The following is a 13,107-nucleotide window of genomic DNA, read 5'->3' on the forward strand; positions in this document are numbered from 1 at the left end:
AAAAAAGACGAGGAAAAAAACATGAAATGAGGAATGAAAAAAATTATAATCATCATGCGGAGCTAGGAATTATGACGCAGCAACTTTGTGGAGGCATGTGAGGGGAAGGATAGCCATCTAAAAATATTTAAAGATATGGCAAAGAGCATTAACTTACCAATTGCGAACGGATAAATAATAGGCCTGTAAATCTTGACATTTTGCATGGGGTATGGAATCCTGGAATTTTGGCAAATTGGTACCCTTAGGTTCTAAAAATTCAGATAAGAGGGAAAATAGGTACCATATATTCCACCATAGATATGGGATTTACGGTCGTAGTTACGGTCTTCTAAAACATCATTATTTTAAAGCATATTTTGGAAATGCGTCAGAAATGGTACAAAAAGCTAGAATTTGTCTTAAATTTTTTATTATACCCTCCACCATAGTATGGAGGGTATATTAAGTTTGTCACTCGGTTTGTAACACCTCGAAATACACATTTTAGACCCCCCAAAAGGATATATATTCTTGATCAGCATAAAATTCTAAGTCGATTTAGCGATGTCCTACCGTCTGTCCGTCTAACCGTCTGTGGAAATCACTCTAGCTTCCGAACGAATTGAAGTAGATTGATAAAATTTTACTCAAATGCATGTTATATCTGCAGGAATTCTGGTATTGAAAATTGGCCATGTAGGCCCACGTTTTGGTATAGCCCCCATGTAACGGTACCTCCCCATATTCGGTAATTTAATGATTTTAGCGACATTTTTCACCGGAATTGTTTTGGTATTTATTATTTGAAGTTCGCAGTGGATGCTACAGCCTATGACAAAAAATTGTCTATGAAGGTCCACGTCTTCGTAGAGCACCCATGTAACGGTACCTCCCCATATTCGGTTTTTTAATGATTTTATGGACATTTTTTCACGGGAATTGTTTCAAATTTGGTATTTGAAGTTCGTAATGGATACTACAGCCTAAGACGAAACATTTTCTGTGCAGGTCCACGTCTTCGTATAGCCCCCATATAACGGGATCTCCCGATATTCGGTATTTTGATGATTTTATGGACATTTTTAACCGGAATTGTTTCAAATGTGGTATTTGAAGTTCGTAAAGGATACTACAGCCTAAGACAAAAAAATGTCTTTGCAGGTCCATATCTTCGTATAGCCCCCATGTGACGGTACCTCCCGATATTCGGTATTTTACTGATTTTTTTGGACATATTTTCACCAGAATTGTTTCAAATTTGGTATTTGAAGTTCGTAATGAATACCACAGCATAAGACAGAAAATTGTTTGTGCAGGTCCACGTCTTCGTAGAGCCCCCATATAATGGTACCTTCCGATATTCGGTATTTTGATGATGTTATCTGCATTATTACCGATTTTTTTTAAATCGGTCGTCGTATAGACCCTAATATGACAGCAAAATTTGGTATTTTTAAAATTTTAATAGAATTTTTAACGGATTTCATTGTTTTTGAGAATCGCCAAATTCGTTCCAAATGGTGGAGGGCATTCAAAGTTCGGCTCGGCCGAACTTACAGCTTTTTTACTTTTTTATCTTCGATTACTTGCCACTCATTCCCTTGAAATTATGTCAAAGGATCGCCACCTATGCAGATGTATTTTAGGGAATTTTTACTAAAAAGGGTCCGAGATGTACGAAAAAGTACCAAATAATGATTATTATTCTGGTATCCTCTTAAAAACCCCCAAACAGAGCAGTTGGGTTTCCCCAGGGTTGAGATTTTGTCTGCGTACCTTCTATTAAAGTTTAATTGTGCTCTCTTCGAATTACCTTCAAACCATTCTTTCCCTTTTCAATCTTGAAATGTTATTCAAAGATCACCAATTTATTTTAGGGAATTTTTACTAAAAAGGTCCAAGATGTACGAAAACGAACCAAAAACTGACGGATATTTTGGTCTCCTATCAGAAAAACCCCTAACAGGGCAGTTGGGTTTGTACCAGGGTTGGGATTCTTCTGAGAATTTTCTGAAAAATCAAAATTCATCTCTTAGGATAACTTCCCAAGCATTCCTTTCCTTTTTTATTTCGTAATTTTTTCTCTTTCTCTCTCTCTCTCTCTCTCTCTCTTTTTTTTAACATTCAAGCTTGTTTGCCAACATTGTTGTGATTTATTTCATTATAAATCATGTCAAAAATTTGCGCACACACACAGCCATGGCATGCAGAACTCATTGTGGGTTTACTAAAGGAAATACAACAACAACAACAAAACACTAACTACAACAACAAGTAGAAATTTTCTAACTTCTATTCATCAGCCAGGCTTTGCTCTATATTTGCCCATTGATAAAATGAATATGGAATTCCTCGTATTTTAACCTCCAACCAATGTGAGAGGGGAAGGGGGGAGTGGGGTTGTTTGGAAACTGAAAATTTCCCTCTTAATTATATTTGAAATGAAAATTTGTTATTCATTTACGTGAACTGATTTGGGGTTTTGTTTTGGTTTTCTTGTTAGTTTTTTTCTCTCTCCTTCTCTCTCTCTCTCTATTTTCTATGAAGTTCAGTTTTGTTTGGGAATAACTGGGCCAAAAAAAAGGAAAAGTGGGAGGTCTACTCCTAACAGACAACATAATTGTGGTTTGGCATCAAAAAATATTTTCACACACACACACACAGACACTCATTCATTCACGCACATACTTAACAACTTATAACATGTATATGTGGAGTACGTGTTTATTCCCTCTCTCGGTCCCTCTCTCTAGAATTTCGACAAACAGGAAACATTGTAACGCAAGCAAAACGAAAACAGAAAAACACAAATCATGTTGTGTTTTATTCGGCGAGCTTCCGTTTAGATATTCGTGAATAGAAATGGCCATGAAATTAAAATTAATTTAAATTTATGGGGGGAATTAGAATTAGGAAAAAGAGAGAGGGGGAGAGAGGGACACAGGGAACATGATTGCCGCATAAAAAATCCAAGATATTTCTAGGGTGTAGGAATATTTTTTTTAGAAATGATGTGTACTACGGCTAGCGATATCTAACCTCAGTGGAAACAGCAAGAACCCTAAAAACCCACATTGTCTTCTATGGGACGAGATTTGGCCCATCTCTAAAAAAGAGTCCATAGTTCTCCATGAGTAGCCAGCCTGTTCTTCTATAAAATTGTTATAAACAAGTAAAAAACTCTAAGTTCGGCTGGGCCGAACTTTGAATACCCTCCACCATTTAGAGCGAATTTGGCAATTTTCAAAAAAATAAAATCCGTTGAAAAATTGTAAAAATACCAAATGTAGCCGTTATATTAGGATATAAACGACGACGTGGACCTGCATAGACAACTTTTGTCATATGCCATTACAATATTCAAATGCGAAACTTGGAAAAAGAAAATTTGGTGAATGATGTAGCTAAAATCATCAATAAAGGGAGGTACTATTATATGGGGGCTGTACGAAGACGTGGACCTGCACAGACAATTGTCTGTCATAGGCTGTAGTATCCGTTACGAACTTCAAATGCGAAATTTGAAACAATTCCAGTAAATAATGTCGCTAAAATCATCAAAATACCGAATATCGGGGGGTACTATTATATGGGGGCTATACCAAAATGTTGACCCGGAAAGACAATTTTCTGTGTTAGGTTTTAGTCTCCATTTCGAACTTCAAATATCAAATTTAAAACAATTCCGGTGAATAATGTCGCTTAAATCATCAAAATAACGAATATCGGGAGGTACCGTTATATGGGAGCTATACGAAGACTTGGACCTATATGGCCCATTTTCAATACCAAAAGTTCTGCAGACATAATACACATTTGAGTCAAATTTTGTCAACCTACTTTATTTTATTCGGAAGTTAGAATGATTTCCACAGACGGATAGACGGACGGACATCGCTAAATCGACATAGAATTTTATGCTGATCAAGAATATATATCCGTTTGGGGGGTCTAAAATGTATATATCGAGAGGGAATGATAAACTTAATATACCCTCCATACTATGGTGGAGGGTAAAAAAATATGGCTCTCTCTCTCTCTCTTGGGGTTTATGATTGGAGTTTGCGAAACTTGTACTGCAATCGTATCAACAGTACTGAAAGGTATAAAAAGTACCAAAAGGTATATATAACTATTTATGTATAATTTTAGCAAGAGGATGTATCCGAAATTTCCGATATTTGAAATGTACCTGTAACAAAAATTACAGTGTGTAGGAAAAAAAATGGCAATTTCGTACCATAATTGTACGAAAAAGTACTTTTCCCTTCAATCTCATTAAAAATGTCCATTTTTATTTCATTGACTTCCTATAATCAAACCTCTGGCCATTTAAAAACGCTCATTGTCTTTTATGGGACGAACTTTGGCCCATTCGCCAAAAAGAGATCTTATTTCCCCAAGAGAAGACATCCTGCGCCTCTAAAAAATTTTAATGAAAAATTCAAAATTATTTTCAATACTCCACCCATAACAATTTGAAATAAACTATTAGAAAGAGTCTTTATAGACGAGCTGGAGGCCAGAGAGTCTTTAGAGATGAGCTCGAAGCCAAGGTGTCTTTATAGACGAGGGAGTATTTATAGAAGAGCTGAAGGCCAAGGAGTATTTCTAGACGAGCTGGAGACCAGGGAGTCTATATAGGTGAGCAGGAGGCCAAGGAGTCTTTATAGACGAGCAGGAGGCCAATGAGTCTTTATAGACGAGCTGTAGGCCAGGGAGACTTTATAGACGAGCTGGAGACCAGGGAGTCTTTATAGACGAGCAGGAGGCCAGGGAGTCTTTACATATAGACTGGGCAGCTGGTCTCTTCTAGACTATCTAGAGGCCAGCTGGTATCATCCAGGCGAGACGGAGGCCAGCTGGTCTCTTCTAGACGAGCTGCTGGTCTCTTTCAGACGAACCGGAGGCCAGCTGGTCGCTTCAGATGAACTGGAGGGCAATTGGTCTCTGTAGACTAGCTGTGAAGACTCCTTAAGGGAATCCCCCAAGGGTCCATAGGAGAATACCCTGGAGCACATATGGGAAAACCCAGGGACCCATATGTGTATCCACAGGGGCCCATATGGAAACCCCCTTGGCTCATGGGATATACTGACCCCGTGGTCTATTCTGCCCATCCACTCTGAGTGTAGAGGGGGGCCAAGGCTTCTTTCACTTCTTCACTATGCTCCTCATCAATACAAATTTAATGCTGTTATGAGATAGTGTCGTATTTGTGTCAGGGTATTTAGTAAAGAGCAATGCTACAATTTAGAGATTTGTTGAGTGGAGATAAAGTGTGGTCCTATCTAGGGAAATTTGGACTTAAAGGGTACTAAAAGGTTCAAAGTGCCGTCCCATTATTATTAGCAAATGGATAAAGCAAAAATTTGGAGTTTTGAAATTAGGGCCTTCACTTGTGCTCTGCGTTGAGATACTGTCGTATTTGTGGATATTAGATTTAAAAAGGTACTAAAATGTACTAAAAGTACTAAATACGGTCTCTTGGCATTTTGTGATGGGATGAAGATAGAATTAGAGCGGAGATGAAGCCAAATTTCCGACATAAGGAATGTAGCTGTGACAAAAATTACAGTGTGCAGGAAAAATGTCAATTTCGTACCATAATCGTACGAAAAAGTACTTTTCTCGTCAGTATCCTTAAAATTGTCCATTTTCATTTCATTGGCTTCCTATAATCAAACCACTGGCCATTTAATAACCCACATTGTCTTCTATGAGATGAACTTTGTACCATCTCCACAAAGAGGTCTAATTTCCCCAAGAGAAGACACCCTGCTCCTCTAAAAAAATTAATAAAACATATATATGGGAGCTATAGCTGTCTCTGAACCGATTTTCTCCAAATTTGTTGTATTTGCTTTAAGGCTAATCTCGGTCACATATGCCAAAATTCGGGCCATTTGGGCTGATATTGGCCATTTGGTGGTCAATTAACCCGAAATCGGATGAAGATATATATGGGAGCTATATCCAAATCTGAACCGATTTCGATAAAATTTAAAACAGCTATTTCTGTGCTCCATCTAATACCTGGTACCAAATATCACGGTTGTGGAGTGCATAGTAGGAATGTGAGGGACTTCAAGATCAAATCGGATGAAAGATATATATGGGAGCTATAGCTATATCTGAACCGATTTTCTCCAAATTTGATATACTTGCTTCTAGGCCGAACTCGGTTGGGTGTGCCAAAATTCAGGTAATTTGGACTGATAGTGGACATTTGGTGCACATTTAACCCGAAATCGGATGAAGATATATATGGGAGCTATATCTAAATTTGATCCGATTCTCACCAAATTCAATAGGGTTCGTCCTTGGGCCAAAAAAATATTGTTTGGAAAATTTCATCTCAATCGGATAATAAATGCGACCTGCATTTTGTTCACAAGAATACATGGACAGACGGACGGACGGACGGACGGACGGACGGACAGACGGACTGACATGCATAAATCGACTCAGAAAGTGATTCTATGAAGGTTCTCAAAAGTAACTATGGGTCTATCTCGTTTCCTTCTCCATGTTACAAACAAATGCACAAAGACATAATACCCTTACCACTATGTGGTGTAGGGTATAAAAATTCAAAATTATTTTCAATATTTTGCCCATAACAATTTGAAATAAACTATCATGGCCCTGAAGCTGATGGCAGCATTTGCGAGCAATTTAGAAAATTCAAAATGTTCACTCTCACTCTCTCTCTCTCTCTCTCTCTCTCTCTCTCTTTGATTCGGGTAGTCAGGAAGCTCATTGAAATAAAATTTATTACGCCATTCAGCTTTTGTAAATTGTAACGGAAATTAGGCATTAAAGAGAAACAGCAGCAACAAAAATAATGTTTTCAATTTTTGTTTTTTTTTTCTAAATCAAAGGAAACAAATGAACTTTTTGGAATCTGTTGTGTTCTAGTGAAACACATTTGTTTTCGGCCAATAATTTCTGGCATTTTCCTTGCTTAGGTGGCCTGGCAAGGGTAAGTGAATATTTATTTCCTTTGAAGGAAAGAAAAACAACAACGAAAAAAACATAAAATTTTATAGAGCAGAAATTTTCATTTTTATTTCGGGTGAAAATATTTCGGCTCCTTTGATTCCAAAGGTGGAAAGGAGAGATACCATAAAAATTCATTAACTGGAAAAATAGGAAAAAATACGAGAAACAGAAAAATATCGAAAAATGATACACCTTGCCACCCGGTGATGAAGAGAGAGAGAGACAAACAAAGAGAGAGCGAGAAAGGGGAGCTTATGGCAACCCCATTAAACAGGATTTCTTTATGCCATCAATTCATGGCTAATTTACACATTCACACCCATCATTGTCAACATGCTCATCTTCATCGTCATCCTCATCATCACCGTTATCAGCCACAACCTGGGCTGTTGATCTCCGGCCGGCTTTATTGCCCTGGCCTACTCCTGCTGAGCTGTCGATTGTTATCACCTTGTGTCTCTGTTAAGACCAAACGAAAAAAAACCCTGAAAAATTCTTCCTTTATTCAGGATAAAATGAACAGCAATTTTTCATTTCTTTCTTTTTTTTCCTCTGTTCATTTTCTTAGCTCAAAATGTTTGGGGAGAAAAAATCTCTGCACTTGTTGTTGTTGGTTTATTGGGAAAATCGCAAAAAAGTTTTGTTCCTTTGGAATGTATGTTTTTTTGAGGATAACTGCAAAGAACAAGTCGTCAATTCACAAAAGAATTTTCACAGTTAGCATCACCGGCATGAATAGGATTATGGATTTTAATATGCCATATCTCCAAAAGCAGGAGTGTGTTTGAAGGTTTCTTTTTCTCTGTGTGTGTGTAAATGCCTTTATATGTTGTCGGCATTTTTTCCGCATGTTAAACCCAGACATAAATGTAAGGATTCTTGATTTGGCATTTTTACACAGGAATTAAGGAGAAATCAAGGAGGTTGTGATATGGAGGAAATGTAAATATTTAAAAAAAAAAGTTTCAAAGAAATGAAAAAGGAAGATAAATAAAAAGAAATAGAAAAAGGGAGAGAAAGAAGGGAGAGAGAAAGCGAAAGGCAGTCTTTATAGACGAGCTGGAGGCCAGGGTGTAATTATTGATGAGCTGGAGGCCCAGGGAGTCTTTATAGACGAGCTGGAGGCCAGAGAGTCTTTATAGACGAGCTGGAGGCCCAGGGCGTCTTTATAGACGAGCTGGAGGTCAAGGGTGTATTTATAGATGAGCTGGAGACCAGGGAATATTTATAAACGAGGTATAGGCCAGGGAGTCTGTATAGCAAGCTGGAGGCCAGGGAGTCTTTATAGACGAGCTGGAGGCCAGGGAGTCTGTATAGATGAGCTGGAGGTCAAGGGAGTCTTTATAGACGAGCTGGAGGCCAGGGAGTCTTTATAGACGAGCTGGAGGCCAGGGAATCTTTATAGACGAGTTGGAGACCCAAGGAGTCTTTATAGACGAGCTGGAGACCCAGGGAATCTTTATAGATGAGCTTGAGGACAGGGCGTCTGTATAGATGAGCTGGAGACCCAGGGAACCTTTATAGACGAGCTGGAGGACAGGGAGTCTGTATAGATGAGCTGGAGGTCAAGGGAGTCTTTATAGATGAGCTGGAGGCCAATGAATCTTTATAGACGAGCTGGCGGCCAGGGAGTCCTTATAGAGTCTTTATAGACGAGCTGGAGGTGAGGGAGTCTTTATAGACGAGCTGGAGGTGAGGGAGTCTTTATAGACGAGCTGGAGGCCAGGGAGTCTTTATAGACGAGCTGGAGGCTAGGGAGTCTGTATATACGAGCTGGAGGTGAGGGAGTCTTTATAGACGAGCTGGAGGCCAGTAAATCTTTATAGAAGAGCTGGAGGCCAAGAAGTCTTTATAGACGAGCTGTAGGCCAGAGAGTCGTTATAGACGACCTGGAGGCCAGAGAGTCTTTACAAACGAGCTGGAGGCCAAGGAGTTTTTATAGACGAGGTGGAGGTCAAGAGAGTTTTTTTAGACGAAGTGGAAGGCCAAGGAGTCTTCATAGATGAGATGGAGGCCAGGGAGTCCTTATAGACGAGCTGGATGCCAGGGAGTCTTTGTGAACAAGCTGGGAGCCGGGATGTCGTTAGAGACGAGCTGGTAGCCAAGGAGTCTTTGAAGACGAGTTGCAGGCCAGCTGGTCTCTATAGACTAGCTGGAGGGCCAGCTTGTCCCTATAGACGAGGCTGGAGGCCAGCTGGTCTCTTCTAGGCTAGCTAGAGGTCAGCTGTTCTCTTCTAGGCTAGCTAGAGGCCAGCTGGTCTATTCTAGGCTAGCTAGAGGCCAGCTGGTCTATTCTAGGCTAGCTAGAGGCCAGCTGGTTCCTTCTAGGCCAGCTGGTCTCTTCTAGGCCAGCTAGACCTAGGTCTCTTCTAGGCCAGCTGGTCTCTTCTAGACTAGCTAGAGGCCAGCTGGTCTCTTCAAGGCTAGCTGGAGGGCAGCTGGTCTCTTCTAGGCTAGCTGGAGGCCAGCTGGTCTCTTCTAGGCTAGCTGGAGGCCAGCTGGTCTCTTCTAGACTAGCTGGAGGCCAGCTGGTCTCTTCTAGACTCGCTGGAGGGCCAGCTGGTCTCTTCTAGACTCGCTGGAGGGCCAGCTGGTCTCTTCTAGACTCGCTGGAGGGCCAGCTGGTCTCTTCTAGACTAGCTGGAGTGCCAGCTGGTCTCTTCTAAGCTAGCTGGATGGCCAGCTGGTCTCTTCTAAACTAGCTGGAGGCCCAGCTGGTCTCTTCTAGACTAGCTGGAGGCCGGCTGGTCTCTTCTAGACTAGCTGGAGGCCAGCTGGTCTCTTCTAGACTAGCTGGAGGCCAGCTGGTCTCTTCTAGACTAGCTGGAGGCCAGCTGGTCTCTTCTAGATGAGCAGAATGCCAGCTGGTCTCTCCTAGACTAGCTAAAGCCTGGCTGGACACCGGAGGGATTCCCAGGACCTCATGGGGGAATCCCTGGAGCCATAGGGGAACCCCTGGGGGCCATAGGGGAATCCCTGAAGCCCATAAAGGAACCCCTGGGCCCATAGGGGAATCTCCTTGGGTCCATGGGGTTGTTGTTGTTGTAACAGTAGTACATGCATGTGTTCGCGTTCTGCTAAACTGTGCAACCGGTGCAATTAAAGAGGTTTGGGCCCATAGGGTAATTCCCCGGGGTTCATAGGGGAATGCCCTGGGATCCATAGGGGAATGCCCTGGGATCCATAGGGGAATGCCCCTGGGGTCCATAGGGGGATTTTTTGGGGCTCATAGGGAAGTATCTCGGACCCATGGGGTCTACTTCGGTCATCCAACTCTGCTATATAAGGGCACAGGCCTCTTCCGAATTTTTCTAGTTATTCTCGAATTGAGCTAGCTATTGATTTTTTTTTAAGTCCACGACAATACCTCTTTTCGTTCTTGAAAAAGTCTTTTTTTCTAATCTGCGACAGAAGCTCTGTTCGTCCTTGAAAAATATTTTTTTTTTTTAAATCCACAGCTATAGCTCTGCTTGTCCTTTAAAAATAGAGGATTTTGGCACTATTTATCCTTAACTAAATATTAAACCTCATCGAACCTCATCCAAAAGTTTCCTTTCAGTTCTCCATTATGCTCCTCATATGTAAACATATCATACACGTCCTTCTCCCTTCCCCCACCACACTTCCACATCAGTCAATAAAGACTTTTTCCCCCTCCTCACCTACAAAGCCATCAAAGACCCCTCTGGGTTCAACAAATATTTTTCAATTTTCTATTTTTTTTTCTCTTTTGACTAAATTCCTTATTAATTTTCTCTTTCTCATATTCTTCTTTTTCCCACGCAGCTCAAAGAATACGAACTAAGTGAAGTTTTCAACTTCGCCGAAGATGACCGAAAATACGAGACCGTCAAGACGCAAACGCATCTGGAAATGGAACACAATCATGTCGAAATGAATAACGAACTGTCGGCGAGTATAGAACGGGAGAGGCAAAACGAGATTGGGCCGGCACAGCCGACAAGGGCATCGGAAAGAGATCGCATACGATCGAAGCTGTTGGAGAAAATGAATCCAATGTGAGTATAAGAGAAATTCAAAAATGTTAATGTTTTCTGGTTGGCCACAAGACCGTCACCCTGATGCGTAAATAGATAACAGCCAATGCCAGGGAAGTACCTTTGACGGACAGTTGGTGCGCCATAAAAAAATTGGAGTTTAAATGATAAGATAAAAAATATTTGATAATTGGTTTTTATCATACAGTTTTCGGTGAGGGTACTTTTTCGGAATTTTATGAAAAAAAAATTGAAAATCACCACGACACACATAATTACCGACTCTGATTGATTTGTAATTAAATCCCAAAGATTTCCCACATTTTGTTATCTATGAAAACCACAAAAATGTCGACTAATATCCAGTGCTTGACGGGCTGGTCAGTTGACGCACATTTTGTTTGATGTGCAAAGGCGGTGGCGCTGTTAGTTCAGTAGTTAACTCGGAAGCACTCAAACCACTCAAATTAGCTAGCTCTCCGTAGGAGCAGCTTTCCTTTTTCCTTTTTCCATCTACAAATCCCCTTAAAAATGCCACCACCAGGACGTCAGGGACGTATGATGGGTGGCCCACCACCATATGGCGGACCACCGGGCTTCAGACCTGGCCCTGGACCAGCATTTGGACCACCACCCCCAGGACCTGGATTTGGACCACCACCACCTCGACCCGGAGTAGGAGTTGGAGTTAATATCAACATTGGCGCCCGGCCGCCACCACCACCCGGTGTTGTGGTGGTAGGTGGCATGGCTCCACCACCTCCAGTTATTGCCGTCGGTGCTATGGCTCCACCACCACCCGTTATTGCTGTTGGTGCTGCTGCACCAGCGCCTGCTGTTGCCGTGGGGGTGGCCGCACCCCGACCCACAGCCGTCGTCTATTCCAGTGGGGGTTGTTGTGCAATTTTATGAAATTTTCAATAAAAAATTATATAAATTATTCGGTTTAGAAAAAAAAATTGGTAGCGAATAAATTTTAATATTAAGTATTGTCCTGTGATGTGTGCGGTTGTATGTGTGCGTGTGTTATATGTAAATGTTATTTGTATGAATGACATAAATAAAATAAAAAAATATAAAAAGACATAAAAACTTAAAAAAAATATAAAAAAATAAAAAAAATAAAACTATGAACAAAAAATGGTAAAAAAATAATTCACAAGAGTCTTTATAGTCGAGCTGGAGTCCAGGAAGTCTTTATAGTAAAGCTAGAGACCAGGGAGTCTTTATAGACCAGCTGCAGGGCATGGTGTATTTATAGATGAGCTGGAGATCCAGTTAGTCTTTATAGACGAGCTGATGGCCAAGGAAGTAATTATAGACGAGCTGGAGGTCAGGGTGTCTTTATAGACGTGCTGCAGGCCAGTGAGGCTTTATAGACGAATCGGAGGGCAGGCAGTCTTTACAGACGAGCTGGAGGCCAGGAAGTCTTTATAGTAAAATTAGAGGCCAGCGAGTTTTTATAGATGAGCTGGAGATCCAGTAAGTCTTTATAGACGAGCTGATGGCCAAGGGAGTAATTATAGACGAATCGGAGGGCAGGGAGTATTTATAGACGAGCTGGAGCCCAGGGAGTCTTTATAGATGAGCTGGAGGTTATAGAGTCTTTATAGGGAGTTTTTATAGGCAAGTCTTTATAGACGACCTAGAGGCCAAGAAGTATTTATAAACGAGCAGTAGGCCAGAATAGGTATAGGCCAGAGAGTAGTTATAGACGAGTTTGAGGCCAGAGAGTCCTTAGAGACGAGCTGGAGCCCAAAGTCTCTTTATAGTCAAAACTGGAGGCCGGGTGGTCTCTATAAATGAGCTGGATATTCCTTACCGTTCAAGAAAAAAATATTGGAAAAGATTTACAAAACTTCACAATTACAGCTTAATTTGAGCTTAAAAATGCTTAGAAATAAAAAAAAATAAATAAATAAATTTTAAAAATCCCCCACTTTAAGATAATACTCGTTTTAAAAATATTTTTAAAAATTTACAAAAAAAATCCTCTGAGAAATATTAAAAAATAAATGCTGGAGGACCTGTTCGTCCTTCAAACAAAAATCCATGAAGTTATAATTTCTTTTTCTTAAGAAAATATTCTTAAAATCTACAAAAAAAATCATTTAAAAAATAT

At 40.6% G+C, this 13,107-nt stretch overlaps 1 protein-coding gene across 2 annotated transcripts in view; it reads left to right on the forward strand.

Moving 5' to 3' along the window:
• The window catches only part of LOC131805578 (spondin-1-like), a 124,201-nt gene that overhangs the window by 98,805 nt on the left and 12,289 nt on the right, over positions 1-13,107 (forward strand). For both annotated transcript variants that reach the window (XM_059128889.1, XM_059128888.1), the window contains exon 4: positions 10,774-11,006. In XM_059128889.1, coding sequence (XP_058984872.1) covers positions 10,774-11,006 — 233 coding nt within the window. The remainder of the gene's footprint in view (positions 1-10,773; positions 11,007-13,107) is intronic.

The sequence above is a fragment of the Musca domestica genome, unplaced genomic scaffold, assembly GCF_030504385.1.
Source record: "Musca domestica strain aabys unplaced genomic scaffold, Musca_domestica.polishedcontigs.V.1.1 58, whole genome shotgun sequence".
Lineage (NCBI taxonomy): Eukaryota > Metazoa > Arthropoda > Insecta > Diptera > Muscidae > Musca > Musca domestica.